Raw genomic sequence first — 24,346 nt, forward strand, 5'->3', positions numbered from 1 at the left:
GAGGAAAGAAAGTCAGTCTTTTAGGTCTGTGCATTGAGTACATTGGTTGTGTTTCTGGCTGTTGTTCTAAAACATGCACTTCTTGGCCTTAATTGAAATAAATATGTCTTAATGGAGAGAGAAACAAACAAAGCTGCTGTGGCTTTTGTCCCTGTGAGAGCATGACTCTTCATTTTGTGGATGAATCAATACTATAATTATTTATATTTTTCTTCCATGAAAAAGTGATCATGTTTGCCTGTTAATTAATATGAGTAGGAAAGACAAAATACTGTGTCTCACTGCAAATACTAAAGCTCACTGCCAGTTTAAGAAGACTTCCCAAAAGCATGTTTTCCGAAAAGAAAAAAAGCATGCATGTCTTTAACTGCTAGCACGAAGAAAAAAGAGCTAAAATAATGACAGTAATGGTGGAATTTGTGAAGAGAAATCATTCTAGTGGAACGATCGCACTGTTTTGAATTTAAATGTTTTTCTCAGAAGCATGTGTGGTCCATGGATCAGGTAGATCTCTGTCCATTGCAGGTCTGTAGACATGGTCCTGGTTGAGTGACTGACCAATGTTCCTTTGTGTTACACTAGTAATGTCAATCAGCATGTTTATATATTGTTAAAAGTCTAAGTTTTTCCTGTCCCACATGGCTATTCAAGGAGGTTGAAAGATTGTTTTTGTCATTCTCCCATGTCCAAAATTAGCAAAATATGTGCAAGAATAGTAGAAATATTATCAAAACAAGAAAAACAGAATCATAGTTCACCAGGTATTGTATTAGCTGCTCTGCATGGCTAAATGCAGTGCAAGAAAAAGGAGTGCCTGCCAGAGGGAGATATAAAATCTTCTAGAGTGCCCAAAACTGGGATAAGGACTAAAAGACTCAATCCGTTTATAATTTCCAAGATCAAAATAAACAACTTGTTGATACTGAATCAAGCCCAAACTATTAAGATTCGATTTGCTCAGTGTGACATTTTGTTTTTGGAAACTGTGTTAATTCCTGTCTGTTTACTGCAGTTGATACTTTTCTGAATGAGATTTTATTAAGTGTCTCAAATTTTACCTTTTCTTCTCTTCCCCCATCCCCCCTCTTTTTTTTTTTTTTTTCCTTCCTTTTAGATTCCTTCCCGGACAAGGATTGGTACTATATCCACAGATAGGAGACAAACTGGATATTATATGCCCAAAGGTGGACTCTAAAACTATTGGCCAGTATGAATATTATAAGGTCTACATGGTTGACAAGGACCAAGCAGATAGCTGTGCTATTAAAAAGGACAATACACCTCTACTTAACTGTGCCAAGCCAGATCAAGATGTTAAGTTTACCATCAAGTTTCAAGAGTTCAGTCCTAATCTCTGGGGCCTGGAATTTCAGAAGAACAAAGATTATTACGTCATATGTAAGTTCAAATTTTCAGTTGTTCATTCTTTTAGATATAATTGTTCGTTATTTTGCATGCTTTCTTGTATGTTATAAGCAAACTAAGAGGAATATGAATGGGTTTGTATATTTTTATCTGAAAATGATTTCTTGCCGGCATATTTTCAATATTGTTCCTGACTTCCAAAGGGTCTCTGTCTCTTTTTTCCTTGGTTTGTGTAAACCACATTTGATTGTATTTCTATGCCTGTAAAAGGCTTCTTTTTTTTCTTTTTTTGTGCACGGTTTTGTGTCCTATATTTGCATTAGAAGTTGTGTGCAGCTAAACTGTGACATGTTTCCTGCTCACCTGTTTATCAGCCCTGCTGATGTGCCATGCTCTTGGCCTTGTCCTTGGGTTCTCTTTTTCCAGAAGCAGGAGTACAGTGACCCAGCTCTTCTCAGATGAGGCATCCTGTGTGACATGCCTAGCCATTGCTCCAGGTGGTTGGGGACTCTCACAGGAAGGATCTTTTGGCCACTTCAGTGCCAGTTTTGTCAGTGTAGTTTCCTCACAAGGGTTACTGGTAAGGGCCTGTAGTTGGACATGCCTTTCTATGTCCATACAGTAACTAGGAGAGTTCTTGGGTAAAATCTAGACTAGTCTGGTCTTGAATTTTATCCTTTTTCATGGTCCTGCTTGCAAAACAAGTGGCACAGGCCTCTGTGCAGCAGTACAAACTTTGTATGAGTCTGATCAGGGATTTATGGCCAAAAGCAAGTCTGGAGGTAGCCACTGTGTTCAGTGATTCAAATTACTTATGATGTGTAAAGTTAATGATGTGAATCAGGAGTTAGCATAAGCAGAGACCTCAGCAGTATAACAACAACTTACATTAGTTTAGGTTTTGTCACTGTAATATTATGCCCTGTGGAACTCATTTTGCCCCATGGGCACTTCTGAAGTCTTGAGCAAGTATCCGCAGTTATTAGGTGGTGGAACAAATTCTGCAAATACCTGGCTTTTCTGCAGTTACAAGGAAGTTAGATACCTGTGTGTCTTATTTCACAGAATCATAGAAAAATTTGGGTTGGAAGGGAGCTTTAAAGTTCATCTATTCCAGGATCCTTTCAGTGTGCTGGGACATCTTTAACTAGATCAGGTTGCTCAGAGCTCTGTTCCCAGGTACAGAGCATCTACCACCGAACATCTACCACCCCTCTAGGCATCAGGTTCCAGTGTTCCACAACACTCACTGTAAAACATTCATTCACTATACCTGGTCTAAATCTGTCCTCTTTTATTTTAAGACCATTAACCCATGTTCTGTCACAACAGGTCATGCTAAAAGATTAGTCCCTGAACATGTTTCTGCCACCTCTTGAAAACTGGAGGATTTGATAACTGTTTTATGTAATGTCTGCCAGTGTAATTATTTCTTAATTTCTGATTTAAAAATATTGGCAGTTTTAAAAGTGCTCTGATCAAGTACTTTTGAAATGGAAATGGAAATTAATTCAATATAAATTAATGCTCACTTCCCAGTTATATCCGTAATTGTACATGTTAATGTATAAAACGAGGTTGTATGTCACAGAAGCTTAAGTAAGAATTCACTGCATTAATATTAATTACTAGTTTTAGAAATTACTAAGTAAGAGTTACAGGAGACACAAACAACCATTTTTTTGGTTTTAAATATTGCCTAATACAGGCACTTGCTCTGTTTATCTGGGGAGTGTATAAAAATATGATCCCACTTAAACAATATTAACTTTGACAAATTTTCCACTGAAATCCAGTGAGATATTAACCAGGGTGAAAGCAGCAAAATTACATGTTGAGAGATAGTTATGTGTAACTCCAGTGAAAATGTGTAGCATAAAAATGACCATGCTCAAATATTTGGTTTAAATGAGGAAATGTGCTCATTATTTAGTGCTGCTTTTAAAAACATCCACAGAAGACCAACTGTAGTGGAACAAATGGCACTCTTACAATTATTACCTGAAAATTATGGGCACAAATGGAGCTTTCTGATGCACTGTCAGTTCTGTCATATCTATGTCATGGATTTACCCAGAGAATTTTTAAGTACGCCTCATTTTCATTAGTTTTGTATAATTATTTCATTATAGCAATAAGACATAATAGACATTGCATTTCCTGGAAGATTACAGCATAACTTGGTTGAAAGGACTTACTCAGCCTTCAGTCTAATTCCTCAAAAATCACACTGGCCTAGCAGTAATACTGGAGTGCCTCAGGGTATTACTTTTCCTCCTCATTGTGGCATAAACAAATGGATAACCTATCACTCTGTTCCTAGCGTACTGACTGAGCTTCTGCAAGGGTACCCATGTACATTTTAATAGGCTGGACAGAAAAGCACCCCACCCTTGAAAACCCATCCATCCTGAAGCTAAAACCCTCACTTTCCTGTTGTTCAAGGAGAAAACAATAAACTCAGTGATGTTGGTCTTGGAAGCCCTAAGAGGCGTAGAAAACTAGGCCAGTGCTCAGCTAGGACACCATTTTAGAGTGTACTGGGGCTAGACGGGGTTTTAATAGTTTGTATTCAAAAGCTCATGACACAGCCTTGTCAGTGCAAGTTCTGGTAGCTGGGACATTTGCTGTCATTTTTACAAGCAATAAAATGCCTCTTAGTCATGTATGCAAATCAGGCTTTAAATTGTTTGCATACATTGCTATTCACAGACCTGTAATTTTTTTCTTTTCCTTCCGTCCATCCATCTGTCCGTCTGTTTTGCCTTGCTTGCTTTGTTGGGTTTTTTGAGGGGTGGAAAAGCTGTGAAATGAAGGCAATGATGCATTTTATGTGTCAGCTTTTGATTTTGAGGTATTTTAGGATCTTGCATTCCCTCAACTAAGTGGCATCAAACAAACCTAATGCATGAGCTCACTGAGCTCAGCATCTTTGCAGTGCTTGCTGTGGCTGTGCCTACAACCTAATCTCACGCTGTTTATGCTGGCAGGCTGTTGTCAGCCCTTTAGATGTTTTGTGCATTGTCATATACCTTTATCATCTTGCCATTATTTGAAAACAGAGTTTGTTTTTCTAAGGTAATAATATGTGGTTTGTGGAACTGTATTAAACAGTAAAATCTCATTCATATTAGGGGGTTAGTCATTTTGGGATGAGGAATTGCAACACAGGATGAAGCAGCTTCCTGAGCCCTTTAGAGACATGTGATTGCACAGGAATTCTTTAAGCTGTAATTTTTATATCATCCAGATGTATTCATGATAGGTATAGCAGAAGGAGATCTTTTCTATTCAGTGATTCTCTAAGCCTAAGCATATAAAATCTTCTCATTTCACAATTCCTAATTCTTTAAAAAGAAGAAGTGTGGGTAAGTTTCTCATATCTGTTTTCATGTTTAGTGGCACTTTAGTAAATAAAAAAAACCAAAAAAAGCTAATCCATTTCTTGGCAAGTTATTCCTCAGTATGACTGTCGGTATTCAAAGAGTTAATTCTATGAACAGCAGTAATTGGAAAGACGATACTGAATGGTATTGTGAAAGTGAATAAATGATGTAACAGAATGTCCTTGCTTTTCTCTTCTTTGCTATCATCAATTTTTCGTTCCTGGGAAATGAATAGATTCATTTTCCTATAGTTACCTGATTTCTCTTCAGCATAACTGGAGAAGGTCAAATGTACTTGATATCTCAGAAGTATTAATGTTTGATTATCCTAAAATATGTGACCATTTTGCTAACATATCATAAGTCTGTATGGAAATCCTTAATCAAATGCATAAAGGAAGATACCTCATGCCCAAAAACATAAATATCTATGTGAAGGGCAAATTTGGGCAGAAGGGTGTGAAGATTTGCAACTCCGATGTTTGCGTGAAAAGTCTTTTTATGTCTTTGCATGGTTAGGGAATAAAATATAATTTTCTGCTGTTGTGAGTTGCTCAGAGCAAGCAATGAGTATATTCTTATTACTGAGCAGATACTCAGTGCTTGATCTGCAGGTACTTGGGTCATAGTGTCACTGCTTCAGTACCTCTCTCAGATGCAGATTCTTCTTGTTTGAGAGGGAAATGCATTAGCATAGTTCAAGTGCATTTCATATACCAAAGATGTTTACAGGAATCATCCTGAGCCCTTCCCAGTAAACTTGGCCTTCAGTCAGAGGGCTTAGAGAGCCTGATGATGTTGGGTTTGTGCTGAGGGAGCTCCGGGGGAAGCCTGAGGGAAGCTCTGCCAGAGGGAAGTGAGCAGTGGCAGAGGGAAGGGAGCAGTGCTGCCTGCCTCCAAGCCACCATCAAGCTCCTTAGGTAGTTTGGCCAAGCAAGCACATATTTCACACCATCTCTTCTTTTGCATAAGTGAAGTTTATGGGCTGACATCATCAACATTAAAAAATAAGTCACCTGCAATGAAATCTTCACCTGTTCCAAATTTGTAATAGAGTGACCTGGGACTTGGGGAAGGGGCTACAGAATGGTTCTCTGAAAGATTCTATATAAGGCTTACTCTGCCTGGACCTCATTAGCTGAGCTTGCCGAGCTAATGATGCTCATTGGCTTTGACATTGGCAAAATTGAATATGCAGCTTTCCTTAAATGTTTTTTTGTCAACTTTTTTCAAGTGACCCACTTACATAATTGGCTTCTGGCTTAAATTAAAAAAACATATATTTATATATATTTGATCCCTGACTGATTTAAAGGTTTATTCTGGCTAGTAGCACTATATTTTGGATAACTGCTTTAATAGTACTGTGGCTTTTAAAATCAAAACAGTCATTCTGAAACTTTAGCATTAGCTGTGTTTGAAAAAAATCACAAGGCTTTTTATGTTTTCACTTTGTCATTCTGTTACAATTAAAGGGCAATAACTGTCTGAGGAAGAACATATTAAAGGACAATATAGATTGTGCCCTGAAATATGGCCCAGCTGGGAAGAATAAATCTCTTTGCATGGCCAAATAGATTTACATTAAAATGTTATTTTAGTATTCTGACCAGTTTAAGCACTGGCTAATCTGTCTGGCTGGGCATTCTGAAAACGTTCTGAGGCAGATTTCAGCCTTCAGCCCCCTGTAACCTCTGAATCATCTAGTGAAAGCTGCCCAAAAGGAAGCAGTAAACAGGTTTTCCTTTGTTAATGCCAAACTAGCCAAAATGGAAACAAATACTGTATCAGAAATTAAATTCCTTTAGTTTTGCAACAGACATTTTTCCTGCTTTCTGTTAAAGACTCTGTGGTCCTGAAATCTACTTGTTTGGGTTTTTTTTTTTGTGGTGGTGGTGATGGTGTTAATGAAAGCCAGTGTGATAATAGTAACTCTGATTCCATTTGTACAAAGATCACTTTTTTTTCTTTCCTTTCTCCTCCTCCTCCTTCCTCAGAAAATTAGATAAATAATTTCTCCTCAGTGTAAAATGATATCCAGAGGTCAGTCTTTGACTTTGCTGAAGAGTCTTTTAAGGGATGTATCAGCAATACCACTTAGCTCTTGTTGAATGAAATATAAATACAGCTTATACAAATAATATTATTAGAGAGAAAAATCACTGTCTGTGCAGCTTCAGATTTCTAAGAGAGTCTAAGACCTGCAGGATTAATGGAGTCATGGTCCTTTGGGGTTTTGTCCCAGACCACACAGGTCTTGTAAGAGAATAAGGCTATTTTATATTGATGGACTTTTGTTCATATTCTGTGCCATTACCTAGGCAATACCAATCGTTTATCTCCTTTAAAGTAGACAGAGATAGTTCAGCAGGAAATCTGTTATTATGTCTCTATTCCTAAGGGAAGGAAATGAAAGATAGGAATGCTCAGTTTGTTAATTGATGGCATGTTGTGAAAAAAATACAATTATACTCCCCCACACACCCGCAAGTATTCCAAATAGATACAGAATCACATGAAAATGAAGAATAATTGTTCAGAGTGGAAGAAAAAATTATTCAGGAAAAACTCATTAATTGAACAGGTTTTAAAATTTCATAGGAAGCTGCTTAATAGTTTTAGTCACTAGTTTTATATCTCACTTTCACAGTTCCTCAGAAAGAGTTTATAAATATGGGAAATATAATACATTCATAAAGAAACATACAGTATTCTCCGTTAGAAGTCTTTATGGATGCAGTATTTATAGTGCTTTGCAGAAAAAAGCTTAAACCCTGATCTTCACAAAATGTGTATGTTCTTAGATTTGCATAAACATCTTTAGCAGGACTACATATAGAAGAAGAACGCTCTGAGTATGTTATCTTTTATATTCAGGATATGAGTAACTGTTTAAGTCAAGGGGGTGTGTATTGGAAGGACATGCCTTTCTATGAGGAAAGCATGAAGAAAGTATCTGTCTAAACTAAAACTTGAGAGTGCACTACCACACTGAAACACATTTAACTTCTATTTTGTACCTAAGTTCGGTGGTGATCATTTAGCTCATCAAGTGGGATGATTAGTCTTTATACACTTGCTTGTATCATATGTGTTACATATTGCAGTGTTTTAAGTCCTGAAATAAAAGATGAAGAGCTGCATTAGGATTTATAAAGACTTTAATGAAACACATTTTAAAGGCCTGAAATGGTTTGCCTCATTAAAGTCTTTATGTAGCTGGAATGGAGGGAAATGTACTTTTGTCTGAGAGCTGCATTAGCTAAAACAAAAGGCTGGAATGGTTGAACACCAGGGTTAAATGTCAGTTTGGATTTTCTTTTCTGACTTCAGTCAATCCTGGAAACCTTGGATGAAGAATATTTCAGGATTTATTTCTGATAAATCAGACTACAAAACTAAGCCCTAATGGGCAGTCTTCCAGTTTCTTTTTTTCAGTCCCAAGGAAACCATGCAAAGATTTCTGGAAGTAAAAGCAGGATTAGGCTTAAGGTAGTCTTAGCTGTTCTTGGAGAGTCCATATTAAGCTGATAAGGCTGTTTTTTAAAAGCACGTTCAGATCTTCGTTAGCATGATTTATCTGTTTTCTGTTTGGTAGATGACAGCAAAAATTACTAAACCACAGCAGCAGAGTAGTCGTTATGTGCTCACTGGGCTGCTGTGAGAGAAGCTGAGTTCTAAATCCAAATCCTGCCAGGACAACTTAAAATTATTTGTTTTTCAAGCACATAAATGTATTAGACCACAACAGCCCAGCTGATTGCAGAATTCCAGAAGGGATTGGTTTGGATGACACCTCTGGAGCTCATCTAGTCCCCGCTCAAACCTTTGCTGAGCCTGAAGCAAGTTGCCCAGACCCATGTCCAGCTGAATTTTGAGTATCCCTGAGGATACAGCCCTGCCTCCTATGCAGGTGCTCCAGTTCCTTCATCATCTCTGTGAGCATTTACTGCACTCGTTCCTGTAAGTCCATGTCTGTCTTGTGTTGAGGAGCCTGTGACTGCACCCAGCCCTGCCAGTGTGGCCTCACCAGTTCAGGGTGGTGTGGAAGGATCGCCTCCCCAAACTGGTTGCCACTGTTCTGACAGATTGAGTGCAAGAGCTGTTTGCCTCCTTTGCTGCCTCAGAGCCAGCTTGGTGTCCACCAGGACCGTCAGGGCTTTTTTACAGAGTTGCTTTCCATGTGTTTGGCCCCAGCCTGTGCTAAAAGTTGATTCCACATGTGCCATCCAGAGGCTGCCACAGCAGGTTCGGTAGCAGAATTCGAGGCATTAACAAAACAATTTCCATTGCAACAGGGGGAAAAAAAAAATCCAAACAACTAAATAATGTCATATTTTTAAAATCTCAGTGAATTTTTTAAAACTCTATGAACATAAGTATTAAAAGTATCAGTTCACCTGTCTAGTTGTGACTTTTCAAAATTCCAAACACTGGCAGAATTAATATAACCCTCTGGAGTTTGTTAAAACAAACCAAGATGTGCCTACATGATAATTTCTGAAGAAGCTAAACCTCTTAATTTCTTAATGGCTCGTATTTGAACAGGAGGTCCTGTAGAGCTGTGGAAATTCAGATCGCTTTATTTCTGCAATGTTCCCTCATTAAGGTTTACTTTGTGGGTATTTTACAGCTCTAAACACAAACATAAGCATACTGCAGTCAAAACAGTGCTTAACTTCTGATCATCTTTGCCAAGTGTACAGTCATCCAATAGTATCATAATTGATCTCAGTACTAAGGTGCCAAACTTTGTGCTGCTGAAGGATAGTTAGATGATGTAAATAGCTTTTGTGTTTTGCAATAAAGCACACTTTTGTTGTGCTACATGTAAAAGCAGGAGATGAAGGTATTCTTTTATTGAAGCAAACATGTGGAAAATTGCTCTAGATTGTTATAGTACAGAGCATCTCCCCTGAAAGGAATGAGGTTCATCTACAGGGCAAAGTCTCACTGTGGCACTTTATTGGGGTTACTCCTAGAGTCTGTGTGGTCAAAGCAAATAACATCATGTCCATCTAAACTGTTATAACCATGAGACTGGCACATTTTCTCATCTATAGTGTTATATTCTAAACTGTCACTAGGCATTAACTCAGTCACTGGTGAAGTCCTACCACCTAGAGATGAACTCTGCCTCAAAATGATGTTTTCCACTTCAGTGCTACTCGTATAGCAATTACTGGGTCATTAATATCATTGCATGCAATTAGTGACAGTAGAATGAGCAAGAGGTTTGTTATTTATTTAATATGAACTTTCACTATAACCCTTTCTTATCCTAGTGCCACAGACAAAAACCAGAGATTTTCAAGGCAGGTGAACATCCTTGTAGAATGAAGTTGAATTTGTATGATACAGAAGGACGTTCCTCATTTGATGTTAAAGCTTCTGCTTTTGTTTCTAGCAAGCCCTCTTGTCATTAGCAACAATCAGAGTAACTTGAATGCTAGCTAATTCTATTAGTTCTGTTCAGCTGAACTGTTAAGCAAGGCTTGCTGTGGTAGAGGGAGACACTTCTCCCCATCCATGAGAGGCTTTTGCATGCTGGGAGAGAGGATAAATTTGTGTAAAATACCTGTTTGTGAATGGTGAAGTCAACTAACTAGTAATCTGTTTTAGATGCATACTTTTGGGTATACACTAAATACATCATAATTAGTGGGCTTACATCTGCCACAGTTACTTCAGCACTCACAAATATATAATTTGTTTATGTAAACTAGAAGCAACCATGTGTGCAGTGGATCATTATCTGACAACATTTCTCAGAGTACGTGAAATATAGAACTGAAATTCTTGTAGAAATGCTTAACTGTAATGAAAGACTCGTCGTTCACAGTGATACAGTATTGAGATGCTTTTCTGGTTTGTTTTTATATAATCTCAAAATCACTCCCAGGGAATTTTGTAAAGGGGCACTGCACTTGACAGCAGTGAAGCGAGTAGGATTTTGTTGTGGGTGGGTGGAACCTGTGACCTTCAGTAATGGATAATAATTCAGCAAATAGTTTTCTGTTCAGTACACTTCAGCTGTGGTATTCCTTAACCCAGTGAGAAAGTGGTGGTGTTTTTAAAATGATAGGCAGCGATAACCAGTCAGAATTCACAGCTTTTTTGATACTTTCCAGCTCTCTCACTGTCTCTCTTTCCCTTTGTGGAAGAACTTTGTTGACATAAACAACTCTTTTTTTTTTTTTTACCACGTATATTTTTCTTACTTGGTGCCATGCCTCCCTGGCATTAATAAAATCATTCTGAATGTAGGAAACCTTACAACTCTCTCCCTGTCTTGTGCTGTTGGATGACATGAGATGTGGGAAGGAGAGTCTGTAAATTTCCAGAGATGTCCCTGGAATCATGCAGCTGGAATATTCCAAAGTATATTACAGTACAAAATTGATTGGCTCTGTCTTGATTGTGTCTTCCACATTGCACCCTCAAAAAAAAACATTGAAACAATAATACAATCTGTCCCTCTCTTAACATACAAGTGGAGACTTTTATGGGGAATTATATAAATACACCCTTGTATCAAGAGTCCCATCTAAGTACTGAAAGTCACGCTATTCACAGTTGGACAAGATACATTTTAGAGCAGTGGTTAGAAAAGTGAATTACAAAGTTTCACTGCAGAGCCTTTGCTTCTTCCTGGCAAAAAGAGGCCAGTTCTTTATTTTACTTTATTTTGTTCTGGTTTTAGATTGACTGGAGAGGGCATTGCTGTTTACTTGTTGTAGAGAATACAATTTATGCATCCTGTTCATATATAAATCCTGAGAAATGCAGCATAGGACTTAATTTAAAAAACAAAAATGAAAAATGAAAAAGAAAAATAGAGAATTCTTGTCCTTTTCCTCTTATTGAAGTTCTGCCTCACATGTGCATAGAGGGGAAATAAAGGTTGGCACCAGGGGCATTTATTAATACTCCGTGAGTCTTAATTTAAGGAAAAAATCTGAATTTGAAACAATGTGTGGAATAAAGTAGAATGAGAGGTTTTTTTAATGGTGTTTACATGGAGAAACTGAAAATTCTGCTGCCACCTTGACTTTGCAAGTTGAGCAAATAAAAAACAGACATTAGAAAAGAGCAAAACTATTGGTAAGCTGCCTTTATACATTTTTCTTTATAGACTTGGTGTCTTAAATTATATTGAGCAAATTCAGCAGGTTGTTTGGCTTTTTTTTTAGGATCATTTCTTTGTCTCTAAAAGATCAGTAGAAAGTTTTGATTTTATTGTCTGTTGATTAAAAACACAGTCAACACATTGGACTCCATTCACCAGTCAACTCCATTCACCTATTCATAATGCATTTACATTTTAGTACTTACAGTCCAGGTTTGGGACTGCTGACAGTTACATTTCAGAAGACAATTTAATTTTTTTTAAAAAAGCGAAGGTTTCAGTGTCAATCTTATTTTTTGGCACTACAAGAGAAGGGAAACCGTTAGTTGCTGATATTTGAAATTAGCGTATTTCTCTTCTCTCTAAACATTCTTCAGCTAACCCAGCATAATGTGTGCAAACTACCTGTTCTTTGGTGAAAAGCCTGAACAATTTTTTTGTTGTTGTTGTTTCAGATCTCCATGCAGATCTGGCATTGTTACTGGGGGGCCGAATTTAATTTCATTTAATTAAAACACTCTATTATCTTAGCTATCTTGTTCTTTCATCCACGGCTAGTTTAGAAACAACCTCCCTGTTGTGATCAGTGATTTGTGGTTTTGCAGTGTGTGATTTCTAGTGTTCTTAAACCACTCCCATAAATTATCTATATTTATGAAAAAGGAGAATTATTTATTCAGTGCTTTACTAAGAGGATCATTAAAAGGACCAAAAGCAGATGAAAGCAGTCAGAACACAATGATGCCTGGCCAAAATAGTGTTCTATTACTTGATAAAATAAAAAACTCTCAAAAACATCACATGTACTTAGTAATCCTGAGAGTGAGTGCATGTGAGATCGAGTGCAGCTTTGCTTTAAGAATAACTTCTTACTACTCTTGCATATAAAGCTTATGTGGATTTTTGCTGCTGTTTTTTTCATTCTGTTTCTAAGCACAGCAGGGGAGAAGTGGAAATGGGTAGTATTATTTGATTTTATTTTATTCTGATTTTGAGAAATCTATTTTCTGATGCAGTATTCAAGCAGTATTTAATGAACAAAAACTATGAAAATCACTACTATTGGATAGTACTGATCTTCCCCTAAAAAACCTGTAATTCTCAATTTGCTATTAACAGATCCACATCAGCAGGAATTAATTCTTCATGACCTCATCAATGATGTGTCTTCAGTATACTGCAAAATGATTTTTATTGTCCAGCACACTAAGGAGGGACAAAATCAATTTTGCCCTTACCCATCAGTTAATATCACTCATTCATTCCTGTAATCTGTGGTTTAAGGTCCATTTAGTTTTCACAGGAAAATTAAATACAATGATCATTGTTTCTCTCATCAGCTATGTAGTCCATTTCATGTTCAAGCTGTAGAAAGATGTGTTTTAAAGTTGTGTTGGTTCAAAGCATATGCCATTTAATTTGCAAATAGGTAATGTTTTTCATAATCCTAAAACATGAAACTGGGGGTAATAAGTGTAGCAGAATTAAAAGGCTGAGGTTTTTGTCTGTTAGTGTTTTAAGTAATTGTGATGGCATTTTTTTCATTTTGTAACGTGTTTTTAGGAGTGAAGGAAGTTGAATTTTTGTGACTGTGCCTTCATTTCTAATCTCTTTGTGAATGAAAAGCTATATACAGGCACAAATCCAGCAGCTTAATTCTCCGTCTGATTAGAGCAATGTTACCAACCTGGTAGGCTGAAAACAGCCATGATCCGTGCAGTGGCATAGCCTCCTGGGAGGCAGAGTAATAACAATCAAATGAAGACATATTAAAATGTAATATTACTTCCTCTCCATGGGGACTGTATAAGAATCATAGCCAGGAACTATTCTTGTCAGCTGACTCTGCTATGCTCACTGACTCCCTGCCTCTGCATTTATGACTAATGCACTTTGTACAATAAACAGCACTTGTGGAGTTTTAAAAGCAAATAAATGTAAAACATTATACATTGATTTACATGAGTTCCAGCCTTTTTTGTTTGTTTGTTTGTTTTGTTGGGAGTTTTGTTTGTTTCTATACAAATCATGTATTTCAAAGAGGGGAAGGCAAATCAGAATGAAGTTCTTCAGTCTGAATAATTTAATTTCTCCCTTGTGTATGGAGGAGGATATGTTAAAGTAGTGTGTTATGAACCTGCAAATGTGTACTAGCTTCTCTAAAGTAAGTATGTATCAGCAAGACTCTTAACCATAATTTCATAACAGATAGGTGTTTTCTGAATGTTGAAAAGCTAAACTTGCATTCCTCATAAAATGGCAGCTGCTGTTGTATTCAAGGAATGCAGACAGTGTCTGATAAACTAATGTAAAAACGGCCTATAAGTTATTACAATTTTGTTAGAAAGTCTTAAAATTAGTGGAGATTTTAGCACAGTCATACGTGTTTAGGTGTGGATTAACTGTTGAATAATTTAATGTGGTTTTGATGGTCATTAATAGTTCTGCAGCTGACACCAGTGGAGCAGGACAGGTCTCAGAAAATCAGAGGTATTTAACCATCAAAAGATTTAAAAATATTTTTCTACCTGTTTAGCAACATTTTACTTACTTCTAGGTTCCTATGTATTGCCGTGTTAATACAAAGTGTGAAGTGTGGGATCCTGAGAACAGTAATACCAATGAGAAACTTCATAATAATCATTAGTTATGTTTGTTAATGTTAATACTTAAGTATTTAGTCTTCTTAGTAGTGGGCTTTGTATGGTGGCTCATCTAAGTAATTGACTTTAAAATACATCCATGTTCAGACTTATATGTAAAAAACCCTGTTCTTTTATATATATATATAAGAATAAATTGGATGGAAGGTTTAAAATCTGATTATATAAACACATTGGAGGATAACATTTCCAAAACTCCTATTGGGGCACTTAGTTTTTTTCTTAAATATCTTTTCAGTGTGAGCACAGCTGCAGGTGCTGGGTCACTTTCCCCCAGAGGTGTGAGTGCAGTGGAGGAGCTAAAATGACAGTGGGTGTAATTTTCATTTGGAGATCAATACAGAAAGTCTGCAGCAAGTGTTTGAGGAATATTTTGTACTCTCTCCCTTGTTTGACTCCTGCACACTGCACTGTCAAGGGGCATTAGCAGTATGAAGCTGTGTTTTCTCTGCTGTCCCATATTACTTCTTTTTCTCAGTGCAGCTTTTCAAAGCTTAGAACGATGTGTTTAAAGCTACCCACTTTCTTCCTGGTACACCAGGGATACGCAAGGTTGTATTTCGATAGTCTTAATGAATTTCGAAAAATAATTTCCTCCAGTGGCCTTGGGTAATTGTCAGTTTAATTACAGGGAAGGCTGAGAAGGAAACTTTGCTTTGTCACTGAAATACTTCTCTTTGAAAATTCCCTATTCCTCAGGACGTAGCAGTCTGTACTCTGAGCTACAACGTAGGCTTTCCTCAAATCCCTTGAAGAACTGTGGAAAAAGTGAATACTTCTGCAAATTCATTCATCTGACATCAAAGCTATGAAAGCATTCTTTTAGCAAGCAAGCGAGGCAGATTGTGCTGGCGTAGGCACACAACCAGACTCATTGTACATCTGGGTCTTCCCATTTGGAGACTGTATTTGAAGTAATTTTGCATTCTTTTTGCCATCTTACTTTCTTATTCTGTACTGAGGTCAGACTGAGTCCTCTGCATCCTATTGGGGCCTCCTGCTCTGTGGGTTAAGTGGATAGGCCTTTAAAGAATAAAAAAGGCATTGATGTTCAGAAGAAGCAGCATTCTATTCAATTAAAATCAAGTAGAAGGTGTTTAAGGAGATGTGATTCCCTTTGGCTCAATTTAAAAAAAAGAATCAAATAACAAAACCACAAGACAAAGTCAGTGTTTATTATTTGTACGTTCAATCGGTGCTCAGCTTTGGTATTTCTACTTACTGCATTTTTTCTCTGTGTCCTTGTGCTGGTACATTGGCAAATAGATCATAAAAAAACACTTTCAGCAAAGACACATTTGATTTATGTCCAGGATGGGTTCTTGGTATTGATTTTTTTTTTCCCCCTGGAAAAAAAACAAACAAAAGAAAACAAAACTATATGTCTCCATTATTTTCCGAACCTGGCAATGCAGTGGCACATTTCAGATCAGCTTTTATCTTAAATTACTCAACGTGCTCTTTTGTATTTTGAAAAGTCTTTTTTTGCCATACAGCTATTGTCATGTTTTTACAGGGGGGAGGGAACAAGAGGAGGAACTGGGAGGGACCACGTATGAGGAGAAGGGAATTTTAGGAAAAGAAAGCACAGTTTGGGAAGTTTGTATGGGGGCTGTAATTCGAGTTGGTCACAAAAGAGTCAGAAGTGGAACAAAAACAAGAAGCAGATCAAAGGCTAGGAAGCAGGGTTCAGCAGTATGGGGTTTATATCTTTACGGCTAGAGAGAAGATTAGAGCAAGAAAAATACTGCCATGGGGGTAGGAAGACATTGTGAAGGAAAAAGGAAATATACATAGACTGCATTTGAAAGCAAATCCCCAAGGAAGGTGAAAGAGAAGGAGCGAGAATTAAAAACAAAGACCTGAAGAGTGTAAAGCCCACAAGCTGAAAGGAGAGGGGCAGAGGGAGGCATGTGCTGCTTAAGCAGCTCACCACTGCCACGGCAAGCAGCGAGCTCCTGACATCCCATTTTCCATTTGCTTTCTCCAGTCGGTGGCCCAGTGCTGCTGCCCGTGCACCCTCTCAAAAGTTCATTTTGGGCCTCAGATGAACGGCTCCAAGATATGACAGTGAAATTTCGATCCCCAGGGCAGCCAGGGTAGGAGAACCCCCGGTGCGTTTGTTCCCTGCGCAGTGAATCCAGAGCCCACCGTTTGCGGTTGTGCCCTGCTCACGGTGCCTGCAGTGCCTGCAGTGCCTGCAGCCCAGGAGCTCCAAGTGTTTTCCAGCAGCTGTTTTGCAACCAGCAGCTGGCTGGGGCGGCAGCGGCGCACCCTTGCACGGTGGTGATTCAGTGGTGTGGATTCTCCAGGGGAGGGGTGCTGTGCATTCACATTGCACGGCAGTGTCAGCCTGCGCCCGGATCGCGTGGCTCCAGCTGGCACCTAGATAAGCAAGAACAATGTCAACACGGGGGAAAGCACCCTGTTGTTTGTGTGAGCTAAAAGGTTTCCCTGGGAATAGAGCGCGTTACCCTTTGCCACCCACCCCCGCAGAGGCTCCTCAATGCTGAGAAAAGTGAGATTGTACTCTAAAATATTAAATGGTTTTCCAATCAGTTCAGAATCTTAGCTTTCACCTGAGTCTTTTGTGTGCGTTCACTTCTTCCAGCAGGAGATTTGTAATAGGGGAAGCAGGTGTAACATGGTGATTATAAAGATATTGTTGGGAGGGGAAAAAAAAGGGTGATTTTGCAGTGCTTTTCTCCTCTGAGCCTGCCAGAGCTTCCTTTCCAGCTGACTCTATCACCTTTTTAGCAAGATGGTGTGTTTTTGTCCAAGTCAGTCAGTCAGTCAATTGTGCGTAGGAAAATAAAAGGCTACTGGGTAAATTTGAAACCTTGATAACACATTCCTTCATTTGTATATATTGTACAGCTTACCAGTGTATTCATTCCTTTGGCTTTCAACATTTCACAACTTTCCATAGGTCAGCCTGAGCAACAAGAACAGGTCCTGGTAGATTGAAAGATCCCTGCCTTCAGACACTCATGTTCACATCACTTTGCCTGTTGATTTCCTGATTTTTATTTATTTTTATTTTTATTTATTTTTCTTTTATTTTTAATCAGCAACATCAAATGGGTCTTTGGAGGGCCTGGATAACCAGGAGGGAGGGGTGTGCCAGACAAAAACCATGAAGATCCTCATGAAAGTTGGACAAGGTAAAGACCATCTGCTGTTTCATGAAATGACTTTGATCGGTCTCAATGTCCTTTTTAGTTTTCAGGCTTCTATTAGCAATGTAGAGCAGAGAGCTAGTCGAGTCTAGTGTGGTCATTCCTCCCTTATAGTCTGAAAGCAAAGCCTATTTTCTCTTCCTCGGCTACTGACAGATTTCTGCAGAAGGAGGGTTAGTGTAACAAGATCTCTTCATTGGAGAGATCCCTAGAAGGAAAGGTCACTTGGGAGTAGTGTGTTTCAGTCATTTTTATTTTTATTTTAAAAACAAAAGCCACAACTCTGCTGCTCAGAATTATTTAAAATACATGAAAAGAGGGAAGCTAATATTTCTATAGTTTGCTTGTTATGAATTCTGATTACAGAGAGGTTTTTGTTCATTGTCTCTTTTCACATATAGATAACCTATTGTGCAGGAAGAAAGAATTATTCTTCTAAGTAGAAGTTGGTTTAGTAGTCAATCAACTTCCTCAGTTAAACTGAAATGTCATCTGCAAAGCTTTTCTTGCCAATTACAGGAGACCCTATAGTTTCTGCAGATGGCCTCACAATTTAAACTTGAAATAACTAATATAACCATTTTGCTTTAAAAGGAAAATTACGTTCTTATATCTCCCAGTCCTTTGCATAAAGGTTCTTCTGTTAAGCCATTTGTGTCTCACGAGGTACCCAGAGCCAGCTTGTACGGCTCCGTGCTGTCAAGTGCCAAAGCTGCATGAGTCGTCTTTCTCTCCCCCAGCTCCCAACTCGGCAGGGCAGCCCCGGCACACGGATCCCACCAAGCGCCCCGAGCAGGAAGCTGGCACCAATGGGAAGAGTTCCACCACCAGCCCCTTTGTCAAGGACCACTCAGGTAGGTGTGGTATGACTTTGCCCTGGAACGTCTTCTCCTCCTTTGTCCCCAAATGTGTTTTATTTTACCATTAACGTGCCAGGAAAGCAAATGTTTTCATCGTGAGATTAAGCAAAAGCCAGTTTTGATTGCTCTGGTGGATAGTGTGTGGGAGCTACAAGTTTTGGCAACAGCTGCTCTCTCCCCTCTGCCACTCTGCTGTAGAAGTTAATTTCGTCTTGTGACAGTGTCTCTCATTTACAGGAAAATTTTTGGATAGGACATTTGCTAAGCAGCTTTACAGTGGTCAGCGCTGCCTTACATTTAGTACTCTGGCAGATGAACGACTCTCTTTCTCTTCCCGCATAATACATTATCAAGTTGTTCTCGACAGCCATTTATAAAGTTTATTTCAAGGCATCTATAATTAATGTTATTATCTTTTAGCTGACCATATAAAGTCTATAGACATGTGTGGCTGGTCTTTCGCTAAACATAGTTTTGGGGTTTTTTTGTTTGTTTTTTTGTTTTTTTTTTAGTAATTAGCTAAACAAAATAAATAGATGATTCCAAACAAATATCTTCAGGATGCATTTCACTCACAGGGTGAACAAGAGAAAACCTGACTTTTAAGACTCAAGCTGTCCAGAGGAGTGTTCAGTAGTTAGTAATGCTACAAAGGAAACCTTTGCTGACGGGTGATTTGGGTTTCCCAAAAAAAGGCCACAAGTTTTCCTTGCCAGCTCTGCCTTTAGTTACTGGCCTAATGAATCTTTGATATAGTGAGTGTCTTCAGCTGACCCCTGCAGAGGCTTTGGTAGGAAGAGTTAACAATTACGTGAATGTAGTATCTGTACCATTTTTCCATTGTGAGTGAGCATTAAGAGAGGCAAATAGATTCAAACTTAGAAGTGAAACGTGTCAAGCAAGCATTCATGTAATTTTTGTGACAAATGATATGATGGTGTGATGGGCAACAAATACTCAACAGGCTGTTCAGCACATGAGCTTCTCCTGACTACCAAATGCATGGTATTGTTTTCTTTTAAGTAAATGTAAGTTAATACTAACAGCCATGCCATAGCTGTTCTGCCTGTCTCCCATGCTGCCTCAAGCTCCTTAGTTTCATTTCCAAGCAAGAGGAGTCCATGTAAAGAGGCACTAAGGATGGTTTAACTTAAATCAATATGCGAAAGATAAAATAGCAGAGGGAACAGTGTGGCACTGAACAGTACCAGTTGTTCTGAGAATTGTCATTTCCCTGTGTTATTTTCCCTTCCAGTCTGATCCCACCCCTCTCTTGTGCCTGGGGCTGGCCGGCATCTGTTAAAAGATGCCGTATGCATCAAAGGCTGCCTTGTCAGTGACAGTTCTCGCCGCTGATGGATGATGATGTATGAAACAGGGTGGTTTGGGAGCAACACAAAAGTGAGACCAACAGGCTCAAAGTCTTGTTTTATATTGATTGCTGACTTTGGCTGTTTGCATTTAGCTATCTAACAGGGTAATTGGTTTGTCAAAGTTTAGCTGTCAGTTAATTCTTCCAGTCTTGCTTACTCTACACATTTTTAAGCAACGTAAATGGGTCACAGGATGGCAATAACTTTTGTCTATTGTATTTCCGTTCTTTCCAGGATCTAGCACAGATGGCAGTAAGGCTGGGCATTCCAGTATACTGGGTTCAGAGGTGGCCTTATTTGCAGGGATTGCATCAGGGTGCATCATTTTCATCGTCATCATCATCACTTTGGTGGTTCTTTTGTTGAAGTACCGGAGAAGACACAGGAAGCATTCCCCGCAGCACACGACAACTCTATCACTTAGTACATTAGCCACCCCAAAACGCAGTGGCAACAACAATGGTTCTGAGCCCAGTGACATTATCATTCCTCTAAGGACTGCAGACAGTGTCTTTTGCCCCCACTATGAAAAGGTCAGCGGCGACTATGGACATCCGGTGTACATAGTTCAAGAGATGCCTCCTCAGAGTCCAGCAAACATTTATTACAAGGTCTGAGAAACACACAACCAGCTCTGTGGTACAGTTGAGTCGTAGAGGAAACTCACTGGTCAAATGCTTTCTGTTGGGGTTTGTGATGACGCCTTGTGCGCTAGCATTGACTTAAGCACAGGGGGGAGAAGGCGACAGCTCTTTCTCCAGGAACCGACGCGAGCTGGACAGCTTACCTAGTCTGTAGAATTCCTATCTCGGTGAATAAATATTCACTAAAAGCTGGAAGACTTTTATGTAGAAGATGCCCATTCTGATTGCTGTACTCTTGTTACATTCATCATCCTCAAAGCCATGTGCTGTGGGCGTTCAGGCATGTACAAAAGCCAAGGGAAGATGGAGCAATCCGTGGATGTTAATAGCTCTAGGCATCCTGGGAAGGTGCTCTAGGATATATCAAGCTTGAAATGCAATCTTCTGACTTTTGTGTCTCTCTCAGTGTGTACTGGATTTGTCACACAGACCTTGGTGTCTAAGTAAGACTTGTTAAAGTTCTCTTGCTTTTAGTCCGTCACTGTTCCATTTGTTTCTGTTATCCAGGGCTCTGCCATCCTTCACATAAGATTTCCTTTCACTCCACCTCCTGAATCACTAATGGAACATTAATGTTTGGAGATCCGCACTCCATCCATCTGCTACAGCAGCCTCACTCGAATGGGTAATGCATTTATAAAAATTGTGTTTGATAGTACGGAGCCTTCCAGCCAAAAAGTTAGGCTGTCAACAAAGTCAAGAGCAGGACTGGGTGGTGGAGGGAAGGGCTGATTGAAGTTGCAATTGAATATTGCTGCCTCAAAAGTAGAAGCTGGGAAGGAAAAAAAAAAATGCATTTAGGTAGCACAGCACTTTGGTATGCTAAGTTTTAAGAGGCAAGTAGGAGACACAATAACATGCGCAGTGGATTAAGGCTGCATTTGAAGGAATTCATGGTTATCAAATACCAGTGTGCAGAAAAAAAATAGTACCTTCAATACAGTAGAACAAAGGGGTATTGTTAGTAAGTGAACAAGCCTGGAGAAGACAAGACAATAGCAGGCCGCTGAGGATATATTAGGGCAGGGCTGTTGTGGTACTGGCAATAAAATACACAGCTTTGAAGCTGTAGCAAAAACATAGTCTGCTTTGGATGACTTTCAAGCAGACTCAGCTGCTATACTATCACATTATACTAAACACAGGGAAAGCATTTAAGAAAACAACAGAGAGCCAAGTGACCAAGATGATTATAAGCCAGTGGGTCTAATGAGCTATAATTCTATCACTGATAAAGTTGTGGGGGAAAAAAAAAACAACAACAAAACAACAAACCACAAAACCTTGCTCATCTCTAAAAGTAAGGCAGAATTTCTTTGTGACTGACCCTTTTGGCACTTTGGCTTATTGTAGTGCTGTCCCTGCACAGTGAGTGTAGGTACTGACTGACACAGCAGTTCATTGGTGCTCTGTTGCAAAGTTAAAGCACATATGGCAAACCTCTGGCAGTCTGTAGGAGTAAAATAAATTATGACACTGAGATGGAGAAGGAAACTATGTCTTATTTATAATAGGTGTATAGAACACAAGGGATATAAAGTGAGAGTTTTTCTTTTGTTCATTCTTTCTTACTTTGGTTTGGTTTTTTTTACTAATATATATTTTGAGATTGCACAGAATCTACACCAGAAGATGTGAAATTCATTTGCGGCAATTACATAGTCTTAACTTGTCATCATTTTACATATGTGTGTGTGTGTCTATGTATATACACACATTTATAAGTCTATATATGCATATGTATCTATATATATGTATGCATATGTGCACTTTTTTTTTTTAAAAAAAAAAATAAAATACTTCTGGAAAAAAAAAATCAGCTATCCAAAACCACCAGTGGAAGCATAGTTAAAAAAAAAATAAAAAATTCCAAAGCATCTTGTAAGAGAAAAGTAGAAAATATAAGGTCCAAAATATCAGGAATTCAGTGTTACTACATCACATATTTAACAGCAACGAGATTTGTGCCGGCATTTATTTTCTGTGTTGTGTTTTCCCTTGCCTTACAGGCTGATGTGTTCTGTAGATTTTGTTGAGGTTTATAGAGGGGGATTTCAGGTTAAAGTTTTCTCTTTAGCATGGCTATTCCCCTAAAGCTCCCACCCTAGGGAGGAAATAAAAAAAACTCTACTTTTATATGTGCTATGCAAATAGACATTTCTAACATAGTCATGTTACTATGGTAACACTTCGCTTTCTGATTTGGAAAGAAAATGTAGCAACAGCATTTTAGGGTTCTCAGACCTCCAGTGAGCACCTGCAAAAAAAAAAAAAAAAAGAAAAAAAAGGAAAAGAAAAAAAAAAAGGAAAGAAAAATATCTGTCATAGAAATGATCACTCTCTTTGTTTTCTGAACCTGAAAATAATGTTGGGATGTTGGTCCAAAAGGGAGAAACAAAAAACAAAAAAAATTCCAACCCATGGTTCTGTGGAAGGTTACCATGGTGACTAACTACAGTACATATGTAATTCTTTTCAACAACCCTTCTTTTCTATGAATCCATCCATACAAGGTTCTCTTGTAAGTCATTAAGATTTTATTTTGGGGGAGGGGGAGGAAGGGAAAAGATGGGATTACTGATCCTTATTTTTATTAAATCATATCTATGCTTCATCAGTTGGCTACATTCTAGTTACATACTAAACTGTGAAAAAAAAAAAATCAGACTAATTGCTCAAGAGCAACCTGCAACCAATTGAAAAAAAAATGTACTGTGCGTCTGTTTTGTGTCTGGTGCAGAATTATGACAATCTACCAACTGTTCCTTTCTTTGACGTTGGTCCAGCTTTGAAAAGTTACTGTAAATGCCTTGCTTGTATGATCATCCCTAGTCACCCGAATTGGAATTTGCACCATCATGTCTAAGTGAAGATGCTGTAAATAGGTTCAGATTTACTGTATATGGATTTGGGGTGTTACAGTAGCCTTATTCACATTTTTAAATAACTAAAAAACCCACATGAAAACAAGATAAAAAAGGCTTTTCTTAACCAGATTGTGTATATAGAGCAATGTTGGTTTTTTATAAAGTCTGAGCAAGATGTTTTGTATAAAATTTGAATTTTGCAATGTATTTAGCTACAGCTTGTTTAAAGGCAGTGTCATTCCCCTTTGCACTGTATTGAGGAAAAAATTATATAAAAGGTTGCCAAATTGCCGCATATTTGTGCTGAAATTGTGTACCATGAATATTTATTTAAGAATTTCTTTGTCCAGTTTGTAAGTAACACAGTATTATGCTTGAGTTATAAATAATTTCTTCTTTCTCTTTTTTTTTTTTTTTTTTTTTTAAATTTTATTTGTTTGTTTTGTTTATTTGTTTCATTCTGTATTAAAACTAGCCGGTCATAAGTTTGAAATCTGCTTTAGTTCCACATTGCAATTAGTTCCCAGAAAATGAAAATTATGAAAATCACATTCCACGTCTGTTTCAAACTGAATTTGTTCTTAAAAAAATAAAATATTTTTTTCCTATGGAAACCTTGCCTTCTAAGTATTTTTTTTCTTTAGTTTTACAGGGTTTTTTTTTCTTTTTTAAAAGAAATAAGAGAAAATAGAGAAAAAATAAAAAAATTAAGAAAGTCACCACGCTTGCCTGCCTGCCACCTCCCTCCCATCTCTCCTTTCCTTCTCTCCTCCCGTCTCCAGCCTGATTCCTAGTGGTTTATAGGAAATCTCCTTAGAGTACACTGACTTCTGTTTACCTACTTCTTTCAAATTCTCTTGTCCATATATCAGCGGTTTTT

The 24,346-nt window shown here is 38.2% G+C and overlaps 1 protein-coding gene across 1 annotated transcript in view; it reads left to right on the plus strand.

Moving 5' to 3' along the window:
* The window catches only part of EFNB2 (ephrin B2), a 45,312-nt gene extending 21,236 nt beyond the window's left edge, over positions 1-24,076 (plus strand). The window contains exons 2-5 of the mRNA XM_015640171.1: positions 1,115-1,398; positions 17,615-17,707; positions 18,463-18,576; positions 20,190-24,076. Coding sequence (XP_015495657.1) covers positions 1,115-1,398; positions 17,615-17,707; positions 18,463-18,576; positions 20,190-20,572 — 874 coding nt within the window. The 3' untranslated portion in view covers positions 20,573-24,076. The remainder of the gene's footprint in view (positions 1-1,114; positions 1,399-17,614; positions 17,708-18,462; positions 18,577-20,189) is intronic.
* The last annotated feature ends 270 nt before the right edge of the window (positions 24,077-24,346 follow it).

Source organism: Parus major, chromosome 1 (assembly GCF_001522545.3).
Source record: "Parus major isolate Abel chromosome 1, Parus_major1.1, whole genome shotgun sequence".
Classification (NCBI taxonomy): Eukaryota; Metazoa; Chordata; class Aves; order Passeriformes; family Paridae; genus Parus; species Parus major.